We start from the raw sequence: 14,831 nt of genomic DNA, 5'->3' as shown, positions 1-14,831 counted from the left end.
ACCTCTGGCTTAAGGATACTGTATATAGAGAACACAAAAGGTATTCATAGGTGTCTGTCTCAGAGTGTGCCTACCAGCCCATGGGACATAACTAGATCCACAAGGCCCGATATATAGATGCTATAATATATGTGTAAGCAAAATAAGAGTCATATATAGTAAACATATAAAGCCACTCAAAATGATATCAAAATAATATCAAACCCATCTTACCACATAAGGTGGTGTGAGTGGTGTACTGTATACTGGATGGACACAAATACTAGGAGGCCATAGGGGTAAATGGTGGGTGAAAAGGTGGGGTTCTGGGCAGATTAGGCACTGTTATTTCCAAGGTAGGACCTTTCAAACATAAGGGAAACAAATGGTACCAGAGGGTACAGCCCCCAAATTAACTCAAACAGGTCTCCTAAAGAAAACATCTCTCCATCTCTCTATTTGGAAGGTAGGTGAGATGGCATTATATGAGATCTGTTTAAATGTATATGTGTATGCTTAGATTTTTACAACTACATTGGGCTGCACCCTCTGATACCACTAGTTTCCTTTATGATTAAAAGGTCCTACCTTAGAAATAGTCGACATGTCTCCGCTGACACCCGCTACCCCATAGGGATGTATGGAGCATCCGATCAGATCTGCCTGAGAAATTGACAAGCGGATCAGATCGCCCATGTGAAAGGGGCCAAATCAGGATAGGAATAGTTTCACCGCCGGCTGCAAAGCACGGCAAAATCGCAGTAAATTTGCAGCATGATTTTGCCGCGTTTTGCATTTTCCCATGGGTAGAGGTCAAAGGAGGCTACGTGTACATGAAGCCTAACTGTTACTGCATTTTTTATCTTAAAAAGTCCACATAAAGGAAAGTAAGTTTGGATTTAACCAATCATTTTTGTGTACTAATTTTTCATCGTCTGAGCAATTGGGGAGCGGGGGGGGGGGGGGCTGGGTTGGTGGCCAGGGTTTTGTTTAGCCTACATGCTTTGGGCTGAAAGCTGCCCCTCTTTTTCCATTGTACTTGTCTTATCACACTGAAGGTCAACCAGAGAGAGCTTGACTGGTTGAGAAAAATATACTCTGAATTTTCACATGGCTGGTAGTCAGAGACCATGTAATCTATGTATTTGCTGTAAAGTGGGGCATACATGGTCAGATTTCCGTTCCAACAGTAATGCTGGCCATACACCTGGCGAAAAATCCTTCGAAAAAATCTGTCATTTGGTCCAATCGTCCGTTTTTCGTCCAGTTAATGGGCACAAGTAGAAAATAGTTTTCAACTTTTCAGAGCCGAAAATCGAAGGAACATTTTTGAAAATCTGCCAGCTGATCGATAAACGAATGATAAATTGAAAGGTTAATGTGTTTCTCGGCCGACCTGTTTGCACTAGGTATATGTGACAAACTGAATTCATTTATGTCCATTTAACCATTTATCGTTCGAAATTCGGTCATTACATGATGGCACGATCTTCTGCTCTCAGGGCCGATATTTCGTTTTTCGAAAATGAGTTTGCCCGATATTTCGGCTAGTGTATGGCCAGCATTACAAAGAAATTCTCAAAAATTGTTCACCAGAACATTCTTTCTTGCCATCATTGAGACAATTAATTTATTCAAAATATATTAACATTTCATCCAGACCTGCTGTTTGAATGCAGTCCCAGACATATTAAAACAGGCTTCATTACAATATGTGCAATTTTTCCCTGAATGACAACCCAAATCACGGTTATAATGTCATTTGTTTGAGAAAAGATTTCCATCCTGTACATTCAAATATTCTCAATATTACAGCTGAATGTAAGTGTTGATTTTACCCCACTAACCATTAGAAAATCAAACAAATGTTCCAAAAATGAATATTTTCAACAAAATTCTACCGGTGTATGACTAGCTTTAGTGATAAAAAGGGATTTCAGAACAACAACATTTTACATGACATGAAAGAAGTAATGTGAAGAAAAAATGTGATTTGGCAATGCAGCCCTCTCCTATGTCCGTTCCTATGAAGAATGATTTTTAACGATCATCTCTCTGACAATGCTGCCTGTGTGGCAGGACTGGCATCATTCATATTGCTTTCCAAGCTGAGATCATCCAGCAGACACTATTAGGTCAGCTTGAACTTTTACAAGGTGGTTTCTTCATTTAAAGAAAAGCACTAGGAAAAATATCACTTTTCTGACATCATAAAGCAAATTTTTGATCTAAAATAATTGTGATATGTTTACTGAGTTTAAAAAATATCAAAGTGCATTACTAATTTGTTACCACTTAATAGAAATGTATAGTGTTTTTATAAATATGTTATAATGTTTAAGACTAAAAAAAAAATGTAAAAAAAAAATGCTTTTTTGCTGTCAAATTACTATAAAATATTGCATACAAGTATATCACATGAACTGTTTCCAGACAGCAGCTGTTATTCATTTATACTTTTTTTTTACCAGGTTAACATTAACCACGTAGCTGGGAAAGCATGCTTAAAGAGCTAAATAACCGAAGGTCAAAATAAGCACATAGTTGAATGACAGAGGAGTGATATACTTTCCTCCCTGCAGTTTACAACTCTGTATGGATTTTCAATTAGAGAGAGACAGTCTAAAAGGAAGAAGCTCCTGATACACTCTTTAAAAAAAACAAAAAAAAAAACCCCTACACTCCCAATTCCCCTATACGTGGGAACCACACTCCCTATCAAACTTACGAAACACTTTTAGAACCCATTCCTCCAAAATGCTTAAGGATAATTTCCCAAAGTTACTTACTAACATTAAGTGGGAGTTGGCACTAATAAAATCATACGAGATTTCGTGGATGGGCCGAAAATGCTACTACTGCCTAGGTTGCTGTATCTATTTTGGACAATCCCAAACCAGGTATCTTTAACTTTCTTTAAATTATTAAATATAGTATTGAGAAGATTTATCTGGCAAGGAAAACCAGCACAAATTCCCCTTAATGCACTGAGAAAACTCAAATCCATGGGCGGGGTTGGTTTACCAGTGATTCAGGCATATTATAGAGCAGCTATTCTGGATGAATTTAAGGAGTGGTTTCACCCTTCCCTGGAAAAATTGTAGGTAAATATTGAAAAGGCAGTCCTAACATCTTTTTACTCGCTAAAGCCACTGGGCAGGTAACCCGGGTTCCTGAGTTACCGTCTATCCAAGCATCTCTGGATGTGTGGTCATATGTACTCCACCAGGACTTTTAAAAACTATTACTATCCCACTCACAGTATATAAATTTTTAATCCCAATGTTAAACAGTACCCCTTATCTTTCACAGGGCTGTTGGACCCTGAATGACCTCCTGCCCGACCAAGTCAAAAGGGAGCCTATCTCTGATGCAAATCATTTAGCAGACTGCATTTCCTATCTACCTTGCAAAAAAATTCCACCTTATGGAATTTTATGCAGTCCTCATTTAACAAGAAAGGAGGTATTTCATGGTTTTATAGCTTCTTGTGTTTTCCTGAAGAAGAATGTAAATCGGTTTCTATGCTTGCCTGGTAATAAGAAATGGGTAAACAATTTCCCATTGATATGTGGTACAATGCAATTAAACATAATTTCACAACGTCTTACTGCACTGATCACTGGGATATAACCCATATCACTATTTAAGCTATTTCACTTCCTGCAGACTGTCCAAGATATACCCACATCACACCCCACTATGCTGGCAGCACTGTGGATCCTTTCCTTTGGGATTGTAAATGCATCAGAAGCTTCTGGAACGCAGTTTTTGCGTTAATCTCGAAAATGACTGGTATTTTAGTGAAACCTGCCCCAAAGTTAGCATTACTAAATGTATCTTTAAATAAATTTCCACATCAATATAGAACCACTGTGACACATCATCTTAAATCAGCTTGACTGATGATCACAAAAAAGTGGAAAACCACCCCCGTCCCCACAATTTCTGTAGTGATACATAGGGTTAATACTCATTTTCTTTATTGCCCTTAATTCTGATAACTTGTTATAATTTAACCTTAAGTGGTCTACCTTGTCCCATCTCTACATTTGACAGGATCGGGTAATAGAGTGTTAACGGCTCATCTACTTCCACTGTGCACAGAAATCTGTTTGCTTTATTTCCTACCCAATTTTATTTTCTTCCCTATTTCGTTCTGTTTCGTTTGTTTTTTCCTTGTCTTATTAATTCCGCATACAGTGCATGCACACGTAACCAATTGTTACCCTACTATCCCTAGTAATGGACTGCAAGATTGACACTTGTTGGGCAACTGAATATCACCAGATGTGTTTTTCATTGTCTCAATATGTCTTGCCCAATGAGATTCCAACTATCTACAGAAATATATCGGCAAAAGTCAATATCGGCCCTCGATATATCGGCCTTGCCGATAATCGGTCGATCCCTAATATATATATATATATATATATACACATGTCAGAAATAATATTTGCAGACTGTAAACCTTTGAAACTTAGTTTGATGTTAACTTCTAAAGTAAACTTTGTACTGTTTAGTTTATGTATTAACATTACATACCTGGAAATAGCGTAGGAAGCACTGGTGGCTTTTGCGGCATTGTGCAAAGGATTGTTGTATCACTTAGACTGAGAACTTGACATTCCTGACCTACAGACAGAATACATGGAAAGTGTTAAGATCTTTATTTCATACTATAATTCTGTTATAAAATATGAATGATAAATTAGGGTTGATTTATTTAAGACAAATAGGCTGCTTTGCAAGGGAACATTTCCTTTGCTAAGTGAATTAGGGGAATCTCTGCTGGCTTCCATCATCCAGTCATGTGCAAGCAAATTTTTTTTTTATTTTATTTTGCAATGCACGTTAATGGGTATTTTTTTGCAGAGTGAATTTCTGACGCATTCACTAAACTTAACCACTAGCAGACCTCCCTATAGTAATAATACTGTGGCAAGGCAGCCAATCTGTGCCAGATCATGGACAAGTATGTGATTCAGTATTTCCGGGTAGAGGACGCGCGTGTGCATGCCCGCCGCCCAATATGTGCTCTGATTCAGTACAGCATAAAAAAATTATGAGCCATAACAAAAACAGGGGTAGAAAGGAAATCTTCAATAGAGACTGGAGTTCTGATGACAACTGTCTAAGAAGAAGAGCGATTCCCATCTCTTGGGGGAGATTTCCTCTTATATCCTATTGAGTTGCCAATACAGGAAATAAAGGGAATCTCTACAGCCAACACAAACATGTATTTAAAGCGGTAGTATCCCGCTTTTTGACACTTTTACCTACAGGTAAGCCTATAATAAGGCTTACCTGTAGGTACAAATAATATCTCCTAAACCGGCATGGTTTAGGAGATATTTACAGTGCATGCAGCCGCTCTCGCGAGCGGCGCATGCGCTCTGAAGGTCCGGGGGGACCTTCAATTAACTTGCCGGGAGCTTGCCGGAAAATCACTCCCGCGCGCATGCGCGGGAGTGACGTCATCGCGGCTCCGGCCAATCAACGCGCCGGAGCCGCCGAACCCGGAAGAGACGGCGAGGGATCATGGCAGTGCCCGCAGCGATGTCCGGGGGTCTGTGTCGGGGCTTCGTTCTAAGGTAAGTTACACATAATGGGCTAGTATGCGATGCATACTAGCCCATTATGCCTTTGTCTTGCAGGTTTTTTTTTTTTTTACAAGGGTTTACAACCGCTTTAAATTATGTTTTTAGCTATTGTCTGGAGTTCCACCTGTAGAATAAACTTAGAGTAGAACTTCTGATTTACTTTAACTAAAGCAACTAAAGTTGGCCCACACTAACCATTTACTTTACTAATTGACACAGTTGCTGTCACCTTAGCCAATCAGAGGAATCCTTGCATTCACTAATAAAAATACAAGGCTTTTTGTAAATGCCTAAGAATCACTCAGCCCCAATTGATTTTTTTTGAATAGGGGAATCAATGGGAAATCCCCATAGCGCTGCTGGAGCACAGTGATGTCTACTGTATGTAGCTGATGCTAAATACAGTTGTAGGGATCTGCTGCCCTCTACTGTCTGAATTTTTAAGTGCCTATAAAAATATTATGTATTCACTTCCTGTCCCTGGGTTGTTGTCTTTGAAACCCTGGAAGGAGGAAGTGAAGAGAAGGAGAAAGTGGTATATATACACACATAATTATTTGTATATAGACACCTAGCCATATATAGGTGTGATAGTAGCAGAAATATATTACTGTAAATGATTTCATTAGCGCAAGCATATATTTCTGCTACTATCACACCTATATATGTCTAGGTGTGTATATAAATATATGTATGTGTGTATATACACCACTATACACAAGTTCAGATGTTTTGCCTGCCTCAAAAGAACCCCAAAAAATGCCAAAAAAAATGCTAGCGTCAAAAAAAAAATGCCCAGGTGTGTTTTTGCTGGCATTTTTTGGGGGTTTATGGAGGCAGACAAAACATCAGAACTTGTGCACAGTACCACTATACACAAGTTCAGATGTTTTCCCTGACTGCAAAGAACCCAAAAAAATGCCTTCTATTAAACCGGCAAGGTGTGGAAACCGAGAAGCCATATTGGTGATCTGAAAGTTTTCTAATACAAACGATCTTTTTTTTTATGGTTCTGGACATGCTACAGAGCTGAAACTTCACATGTACGCCTTTTAGACCCCCCAGATCTGAAATCCAAAGTAAAAATAAAAAAATCTCTTTTTTTTTCTTTTCAATAATTGGCTTTTTTTCAAAAATGACAATTTTTAAGAACTTTTTTTGTGTGATTTTGTGTCTGGGGGGTCTAAAAGGTGTACCTGTGAAGTTTCAGCTCTGTAGCATGTCCAGAACTAGAAAAAAAAAAGGATTGTTTGTATTAGAAAACTTTCAGCTCAGGGGGTTATCTTCTCTCCTCGGTATTCACACCTTGCCGGTTTCAAAGCAGGCATTTTTTTGGGTTCTTTGCAGTCAGGAAAAACATCTGAACTTGTGTATAGTGGTACTGTGCACAAGTTCAGATGTTTTGCCTGCCTCCAAAACCCCCCCAAAAAATGCCAGCAAAAACACACCTGGGCATTTTTTTTTTTGACGCTAGCGTTTTTTTGGCATTTTTTGGGTTCTTTTGAGGCAGGCAAAACATCTGAACTTGTGTATAGTGGTATATATACACACATAATTATATGTATATAGACACCTAGCCATATATAGGTGTGATAGTAGCAGAAATATATTACTGTAAATGATTTCATTAGCGCAAGCATATATTTCTGCTACTATCACACCTATATATGTCTAGGTGTGTATATAAATATATGGATGTGTGTATATACACCACTATACACAAGTTCAGATGTTTTGCCTGCCTCCAAAACCCCCCAAAAAATGCCAGCAAAAACACACCTGGGCATTTTTTTTTTTTTCTTGACGCTAGCGTTTTTTTGGCATTTTTTTGGGTTCTTTTGAGGCAGGCAAAACATCTGAACTTGTGTATAGTGGTATATATACACACATAATTATATGTATATAGACACCTAGCCATATATAGGTGTGATAGTAGCAGAAATATATTACTGTAAATGATTTCATTAGCGCAAGCATTTATTTCTGCTACTATCACACCTATATATGTCTAGGGGTATATATACAGACATATATGTGTATATATACCCCCTATACACATGTTCAGATGTCATGTCTGACATCAAACATGTGCTCAAAAAAGCACTGGCAGTGGCAGCCCCTGCAGCATAAAAAATGCTTGGCTGGTGAGAAGCCATATGGGTGTGCCGAAGCAATTCAGAGAAATGATAATTTCTCTATTTGAAGAAATGTTTTTTGGATCTTAACTGGAAGGGAAAGTAATAGTTTCTGCCACCATCCCGAGAGTATAGTTTGTCGATTTGTGGTGCCTCAAGTCAAGTGTGGGATTTTAAGGGCAGGAGTAAAGCGAGTAGACAGTAGTAGTACAATTTGTAGATAAAATTTATTCACATGTATAATTATATACAAAGATTTGAGTGAATTAATGGGTAAAGTCCCATTGTGATAGTGAAGAGAAAAAAAGTAGTAGGTGTGGTTACACGTGAAAACGGTGACTTAGACAAGAAAGGTAGATGGTCCTGCTCTGCTGTTCCTCATATCAGAGAATGGGAAATGGTTGCAGAGAGGGGCCTGATCGGTATTCCAACATGTTTCGGCCTGTAGCGGCCTTTATCAAGGATGTTACCGATTCTAGGAATAAGTACAATAAATTGTCAGAAATAGTAGTATATAGTTGTTCAAATTTAGGTTATATATAAAGTTGTAGATTAACATACATATTTTTTGTCCACTTTCTGGAGTATTGCTTTCTCAGACTTTTTCCAGGAGCTGCAGGAACAATGCTGTATTGGGTGAGAAAGGTGCGGTAGGATTGTAATTGAAGCCACAGGTGAAAAACAACCTGAAGAGTTGTTTGTAGTAAATAATATAAATTATAATAATAATAATAACTACTTCTTGGGCCACGTTTTTCTGGTCCAATGTAGTTCAATGTGGCTATAGTGTATAACTTCCCACATTGATAGAGATCATCTGTGGTGTTTGCACATTGATGAGAGTCATCTGAGGTGCAGGGTATATAAGAATAATACATAGTAAGGTAAAGGATGGTTTGAGGTAAAAATAAAACATCCTTGAATGAAGTAATGAAAGTTGAAAGTTTGGTAAGAAGTAAGGACTTGGTTGAGAGATGTTGGCACATCTTTTCCAAGTCTATGCTTACGTTTTTGTAGAAAGGTATTGGTGTAGTGTTACAGCATGTTGCCTCCAGGTCCTGTCCTCCTGCGATCCGGGAGAGACTGAGGATCTGGAGGTGTTCCCCGGCCTTTTAAAGGCTGTCGCACATGCGCAGTGATGCGCTGAGTGACGCCTGTGGGCGGTGTCCGTGGTCTGACGTGAGATGCGTCTGCTTACGGCAGATGCGGCATCCCTTGTAGCCGTGCGGACGTGCCCCTGCGGCCGCCGACACGGAAGAAAGCCAATGACTCCCAAGGGGGATAGTGGAGGGTGCAGGACCGACCAATTGGCTTAAAAATGCCCCGATCCAAGAGGGGAATCGGGCCTTTCCGTGCTGGGAGTTCCTGGAGTTCAGGAAATGAGCAAAAGAGGTGGACGAACAGTATCATGACAGTATATATGGTATATTTAAGGTGATACACTGTGCAGAAGTGTAAACACCAGTTAAGTACATATGAGGAAAAGTTAAATAAAATAAACAAGATATAGTATATATTGGTATATAGGTGCAGCAATATAATCATGAAGGGAGAGGGGATGTGAGACGGTCTGGATAGGGTCCGGGTGGGGAGGGTATTCTACGGTCAGGCATCCCGGTATCATGTTTTTGGCATGTATTGGGGAGTAGGATGGCCAGAAAATGGCCAGTTGTAGGTTGGTCCAAATGGAAGTGGATTTTCTTGGTGTGAGTTTAGTCTTTTTTGCCGGAAGAAAATCCTGGGAGGAATGGACGATAACTTTGGGCTTCATTTAGCCCTGGTGGGATAGTAGCCTTAAGAAGAGTAATCCAACGCATTTCTAGTTGTAATAACGTTTTGTTCCAGTCCCCCCCACGTAGTGGGATGTGGATCCTGTCCAGGGCCATGAAGTTGATTTTTGGCATTTTATAGTTGTGGTTGTCCCTTACGTGTCTGCCTAGTGGCACATAAAAATTGCCAATGTGCATGGTTTGGAGGTGTTGGTTGACCCTTTTCCCAAATTCCTGTCGGGTCTTTCCTATGTAGAAGGACCCGCATTCGCAGGTCATCATGTATATTATTCCTCTGGTTTTGCAGTTGCAAAAGTGCTTGGGTTGAAATGGTTCTCCATTCGGTAAAATAGTATTAGTTATTTGACGGATGACAGGGCATTGGGCGCAGTCTCCGCATGGAAAGGTGCCTTTGTTCTTGCATGGGTCTCTTTTAGATCCTTCCTGGAATTCACTGCGTACTAGTTGTTGTTGGAGGGAGCCTGCTTTCCTAAAAGTAATAGGTGGATGGTGTGGTAGGAACTTCGAGGTGCTGGGTTCTTCCATGAGGATGGGCCAATTCTTAGTAAAGATGTTTCTAATTTCCTGGTGTTCGTTGGTGAATCTGATGATGATGCGAGTATCAATTCCAGTTTTGGTGGGTTGCTTATTTTTGAAGAGAAGCGTTTCTCTGTCTTTGTTGTTGGCCCGATTGTATGCCTTGCGTAGAGAGGTTTTGGTATAGCCTCTTTCTAGAAATCGGGAAGTGAGTGCATCAGCTTCCAATTTGAAGTTGGCTGGGTCATTGCAATTTCTCTTGATTCTGAGGTATTGGCTGTAGGGTATGGAGTGGATGAGAGGTTGTGGATGAAAGCTTGAGGCATGAAGAATGGAATTGCCTGCTGTCTCCTTTCTATAGAGAGTGGTGGAGATTTTTCCTGTGGGGTCTTTATATATTGGGGTATCAAGAAACGATATTTGATGTTTGTTATATGACATTGTAAAAAACATATTGTATTCGTTTTGGTTCATCTTAGTTAATAAGTCAAGTATCATGTGTTCTGGTCCGTTCCAAATAATCAATATATCGTCAATATATCTTTGCCATATAAGAATCTTGTCAGTATAGATGGTGTTTACTTCATTTGATAGAAATTCTTGCTCCCATGAGCCTAAGTAAATATTGGCGTACGAATATCTGAGACAAATAAAAACCCTAGATCTTGACATCAAAAAAACCTACGAACAACTGGCCCCTCTCAAAAAAGCTCAACTATACAGTGAACAGGAAAATAAACTTAAATCACACCTGGAAGAATATGGAAAGGACATCCTACGGAAAAAAGAAAGAAAATACTGGCGTGACAAGAATGCTTTCGCCCAAGGCAGAGCTTATAAATGGGCAAACCAACGAACCAACCGCAGAACCCAATATGGCAGACCTTCAGATAAAACAGGACAACATTATTATTCATCAGATTCATCCTCATACAACTCTGGCCCTGACTATCATAAAAATAGAAGAGGACCACCTCCAAAACAACAAGAACCCCAACGCAGAACAGATGAGGAAAACACCCAGGAAAATGAACCTCATTTCCAAGGAACCAATATGGCATACGAACAAGCCACGCAATCAGGGAACACAGACCAACCCCCCAAAGCCTACAACATGTTTACAAGATCGAAGGTCGACCAGAAACAACAGAGTGTTTTTTTAGGGAAAACGAACCCCAAACCCCCCAGGAAGCACCAATCCGAGAAGAAACAGGAGGAAGAAAAACGGTAATAAACCTATCATCCCACATACTAACCAAGGAACAAAATGAAGTGCTATCTCTAGGCCTTTCCTTTTGTCCTAATACATGCCTAGACAAGTTTGAAACCATTAAGGACGTCAACCTATTTGCCAGAAATCTACTACTCAAAACTCTCTATCACAAACAACCCCAACCACAAGCCACACCCACACTTACAGCGGCTGAGTTCAGAGCCATCCGGGACCTCAACCTACTACTCCAAGAAAGTGACCTAGATGACTGGGATGATCCAAGTGAACTAGACCAAGACTCTGACAATGAGGAGCCAGAAGCAACTACAGACACACCTACTTTCAAAAAGAAATCAAACAAATTCCCTTCCTTTAACACCAACCCAGCAATCGCACTGTTTGTGCGACAAACCACCAAAGACATAGAAGCAATCAGAGAGAAAAAACATATGTCCAACCTGACTAACAAACAAAAACGAGCTCTTCAAGAACTCAAAAATAATGACACAATTATCATCAAGCCATCTGATAAAGGAGGCAATGTAGTCGTTATGAGCAAAGAAAAATACAAAAATATGTGCCATATAATACTCTCCAACACCAAATGCTACAAACAGATCGCCCCAATTATGATCAAATCATATGATCAAATCTTCTACACCAAAGTGGATAATGCATTCCGGGAAGGTACCATTTCCCAGAACCTATGGGAATATATAAGGACACCACACCCCAAAACTCCGACATTATATGCACTACCCAAACTGCATAAAAACATGGATGACCCACCTGGAAGACCGATTATATCCGGGAACGGAAGCATCTCAGAGTCCATGAGTAAAGTTATTGACCGATACCTACGCCCTCATGTCAAAGACCTGCCTTCCTATACCCAAGACACACTTCATCTTCTCAGGATACTTAATGACATCACCATACCAGAAGAAACTTACTTAATCACGATTGACGTGGAATCCCTATACAACAACATACCTCATACTAAAGGAATACAAATTATCGAAAAAACACTCCGCTGCCACAATCAACGTGACCAAAAATTCAACCTGTTCATCACAGACATGCTACAATACATACTCAATTATAATGTCTTCACATTTGGTGGCAACTACTATATCCAAACGTGCGGGGTTGCGATGGGAACCAGCTGCGCGCCCTCGTACGCCAATATTTACTTAGGCTCATGGGAGCAAGAATTTCTATCAAATGAAGTAAACACCATCTATACTGACAAGATTCTTATATGGCAAAGATATATTGACGATATATTGATTATTTGGAACGGACCAGAACACATGATACTTGACTTATTAACTAAGATGAACCAAAACGAATACAATATGTTTTTTACAATGTCATATAACAAACATCAAATATCGTTTCTTGATACCCCAATATATAAAGACCCCACAGGAAAAATCTCCACCACTCTCTATAGAAAGGAGACAGCAGGCAATTCCATTCTTCATGCCTCAAGCTTTCATCCACAACCTCTCATCCACTCCATACCCTACAGCCAATACCTCAGAATCAAGAGAAATTGCAATGACCCAGCCAACTTCAAATTGGAAGCTGATGCACTCACTTCCCGATTTCTAGAAAGAGGCTATACCAAAACCTCTCTACGCAAGGCATACAATCGGGCCAACAACAAAGACAGAGAAACGCTTCTCTTCAAAAATAAGCAACCCACCAAAACTGGAATTGATACTCGCATCATCATCAGATTCACCAACGAACACCAGGAAATTAGAAACATCTTTACTAAGAATTGGCCCATCCTCATGGAAGAACCCAGCACCTCGAAGTTCCTACCACACCATCCACCTATTACTTTTAGGAAAGCAGGCTCCCTCCAACAACAACTAGTACGCAGTGAATTCCAGGAAGGATCTAAAAGAGACCCATGCAAGAACAAAGGCACCTTTCCATGCGGAGACTGCGCCCAATGCCCTGTCATCCGTCAAATAACTAATACTATTTTACCGAATGGAGAACCATTTCAACCCAAGCACTTTTGCAACTGCAAAACCAGAGGAATAATATACATGATGACCTGCGAATGCGGGTCCTTCTACATAGGAAAGACCCGACAGGAATTTGGGAAAAGGGTCAACCAACACCTCCAAACCATGCACATTGGCAATTTTTATGTGCCACTAGGCAGACACGTAAGGGACAACCACAACTATAAAATGCCAAAAATCAACTTCATGGCCCTGGACAGGATCCACATCCCACTACGTGGGGGGGACTGGAACAAAACGTTATTACAACTAGAAATGCGTTGGATTACTCTTCTTAAGGCTACTATCCCACCAGGGCTAAATGAAGCCCAAAGTTATCGTCCATTCCTCCCAGGATTTTCTTCCGGCAAAAAAGACTAAACTCACACCAAGAAAATCCACTTCCATTTGGACCAACCTACAACTGGCCATTTTCTGGCCATCCTACTCCCCAATACATGCCAAAAACATGATACCGGGATGCCTGACCGTAGAATACCCTCCCCACCCGGACCCTATCCAGACCGTCTCACATCCCCTCTCCCTTCACGATTATATTGCTGCACCTATATACCAATATATACTATATCTTGTTTATTTTATTTAACTTTTCCTCATATGTACTTAACTGGTGTTTACACTTCTGCACAGTGTATCACCTTAAATATACCATATATACTGTCATGATACTGTTCGTCCACCTCTTTTGCTCATTTCCTGAACTCCAGGAACTCCCGGCACGGAAAGCCCCGATTCCCCTCTTGGATCGGGGCATTTTTAAGCCAATTGGTCGGTCCTGCACCCTCCACTATCCCCCTTGGGAGTCATTGGCTTTCTTCCGTGTCGGCGGCCGCAGGGGCACGTCCGCACGGCTACAAGGGATGCCGCATCTGCCGTACGCAGACGCATCTCACGTCAGACCACGGACACCGCCCACAGGTGTCACTCAGCGCATCACTGCGCATGTGCGACAGCCTTTAAAAGGCCGGGGAACACCTCCAGATCCTCAGTCTCTCCCGGATCGCAGGAGGACAGGACCTGGAGGCAACATGCTGTAACACTACACCAATACCTTTCTACAAAAACGTAAGCATAGACTTGGAAAAGATGTGCCAACATCTCTCAACCAAGTCCTTACTTCTTACCAAACTTTCAACTTTCAGTACTTCATTCAAGGATGTTTTATTTTTACCTCAAACCATCCTTTACCTTACTATGTATTATTCTTATATACCCTGCACCTCAGATGACTCTCATCAATGTGCAAACACCACAGATGATCTCTATCAATGTGGGAAGTTATACACTATAGCCACATTGAACTACATTGGACCAGAAAAACGTGGCCCAAGAAGTAATTATTATTATTATTATAATTTATATTATTTACTACAAACAACTCTTCAGGTTGTTTTTCACCTGTGGCTTCAATTACAATCCTACCGCACCTTTCTCACCCAATACAGCATTGTTCCTGCAGCTCCTGGAAAAAGTCTGGGAAAGCAATACTCCAGAAAGTGGACAAAAAATATGTATGTTAATCTACAACTTTATATATAACTAGTGTTGAG

At 40.3% G+C, this 14,831-nt stretch overlaps 1 protein-coding gene across 1 annotated transcript in view; it reads right to left on the bottom strand.

Annotated features, from left to right (window-relative positions):
* The window catches only part of LOC309555644 (fibrocystin-L-like), a gene marked incomplete at both ends in the record, with an annotated part of 310,666 nt that overhangs the window by 180,467 nt on the left and 115,368 nt on the right, over positions 1-14,831 (bottom strand). The window contains one exon of the mRNA XM_082257679.1: positions 4,525-4,614. Coding sequence (XP_082113805.1) covers positions 4,525-4,614 — 90 coding nt within the window. The remainder of the gene's footprint in view (positions 1-4,524; positions 4,615-14,831) is intronic.

Source organism: Pelophylax lessonae (assembly GCF_965119305.1).
Source record: "Pelophylax lessonae genome assembly, chromosome: 5".
Lineage (NCBI taxonomy): Eukaryota > Metazoa > Chordata > Amphibia > Anura > Ranidae > Pelophylax > Pelophylax lessonae.
This window is presented reverse-complemented; position numbering and strand designations above follow the sequence as displayed.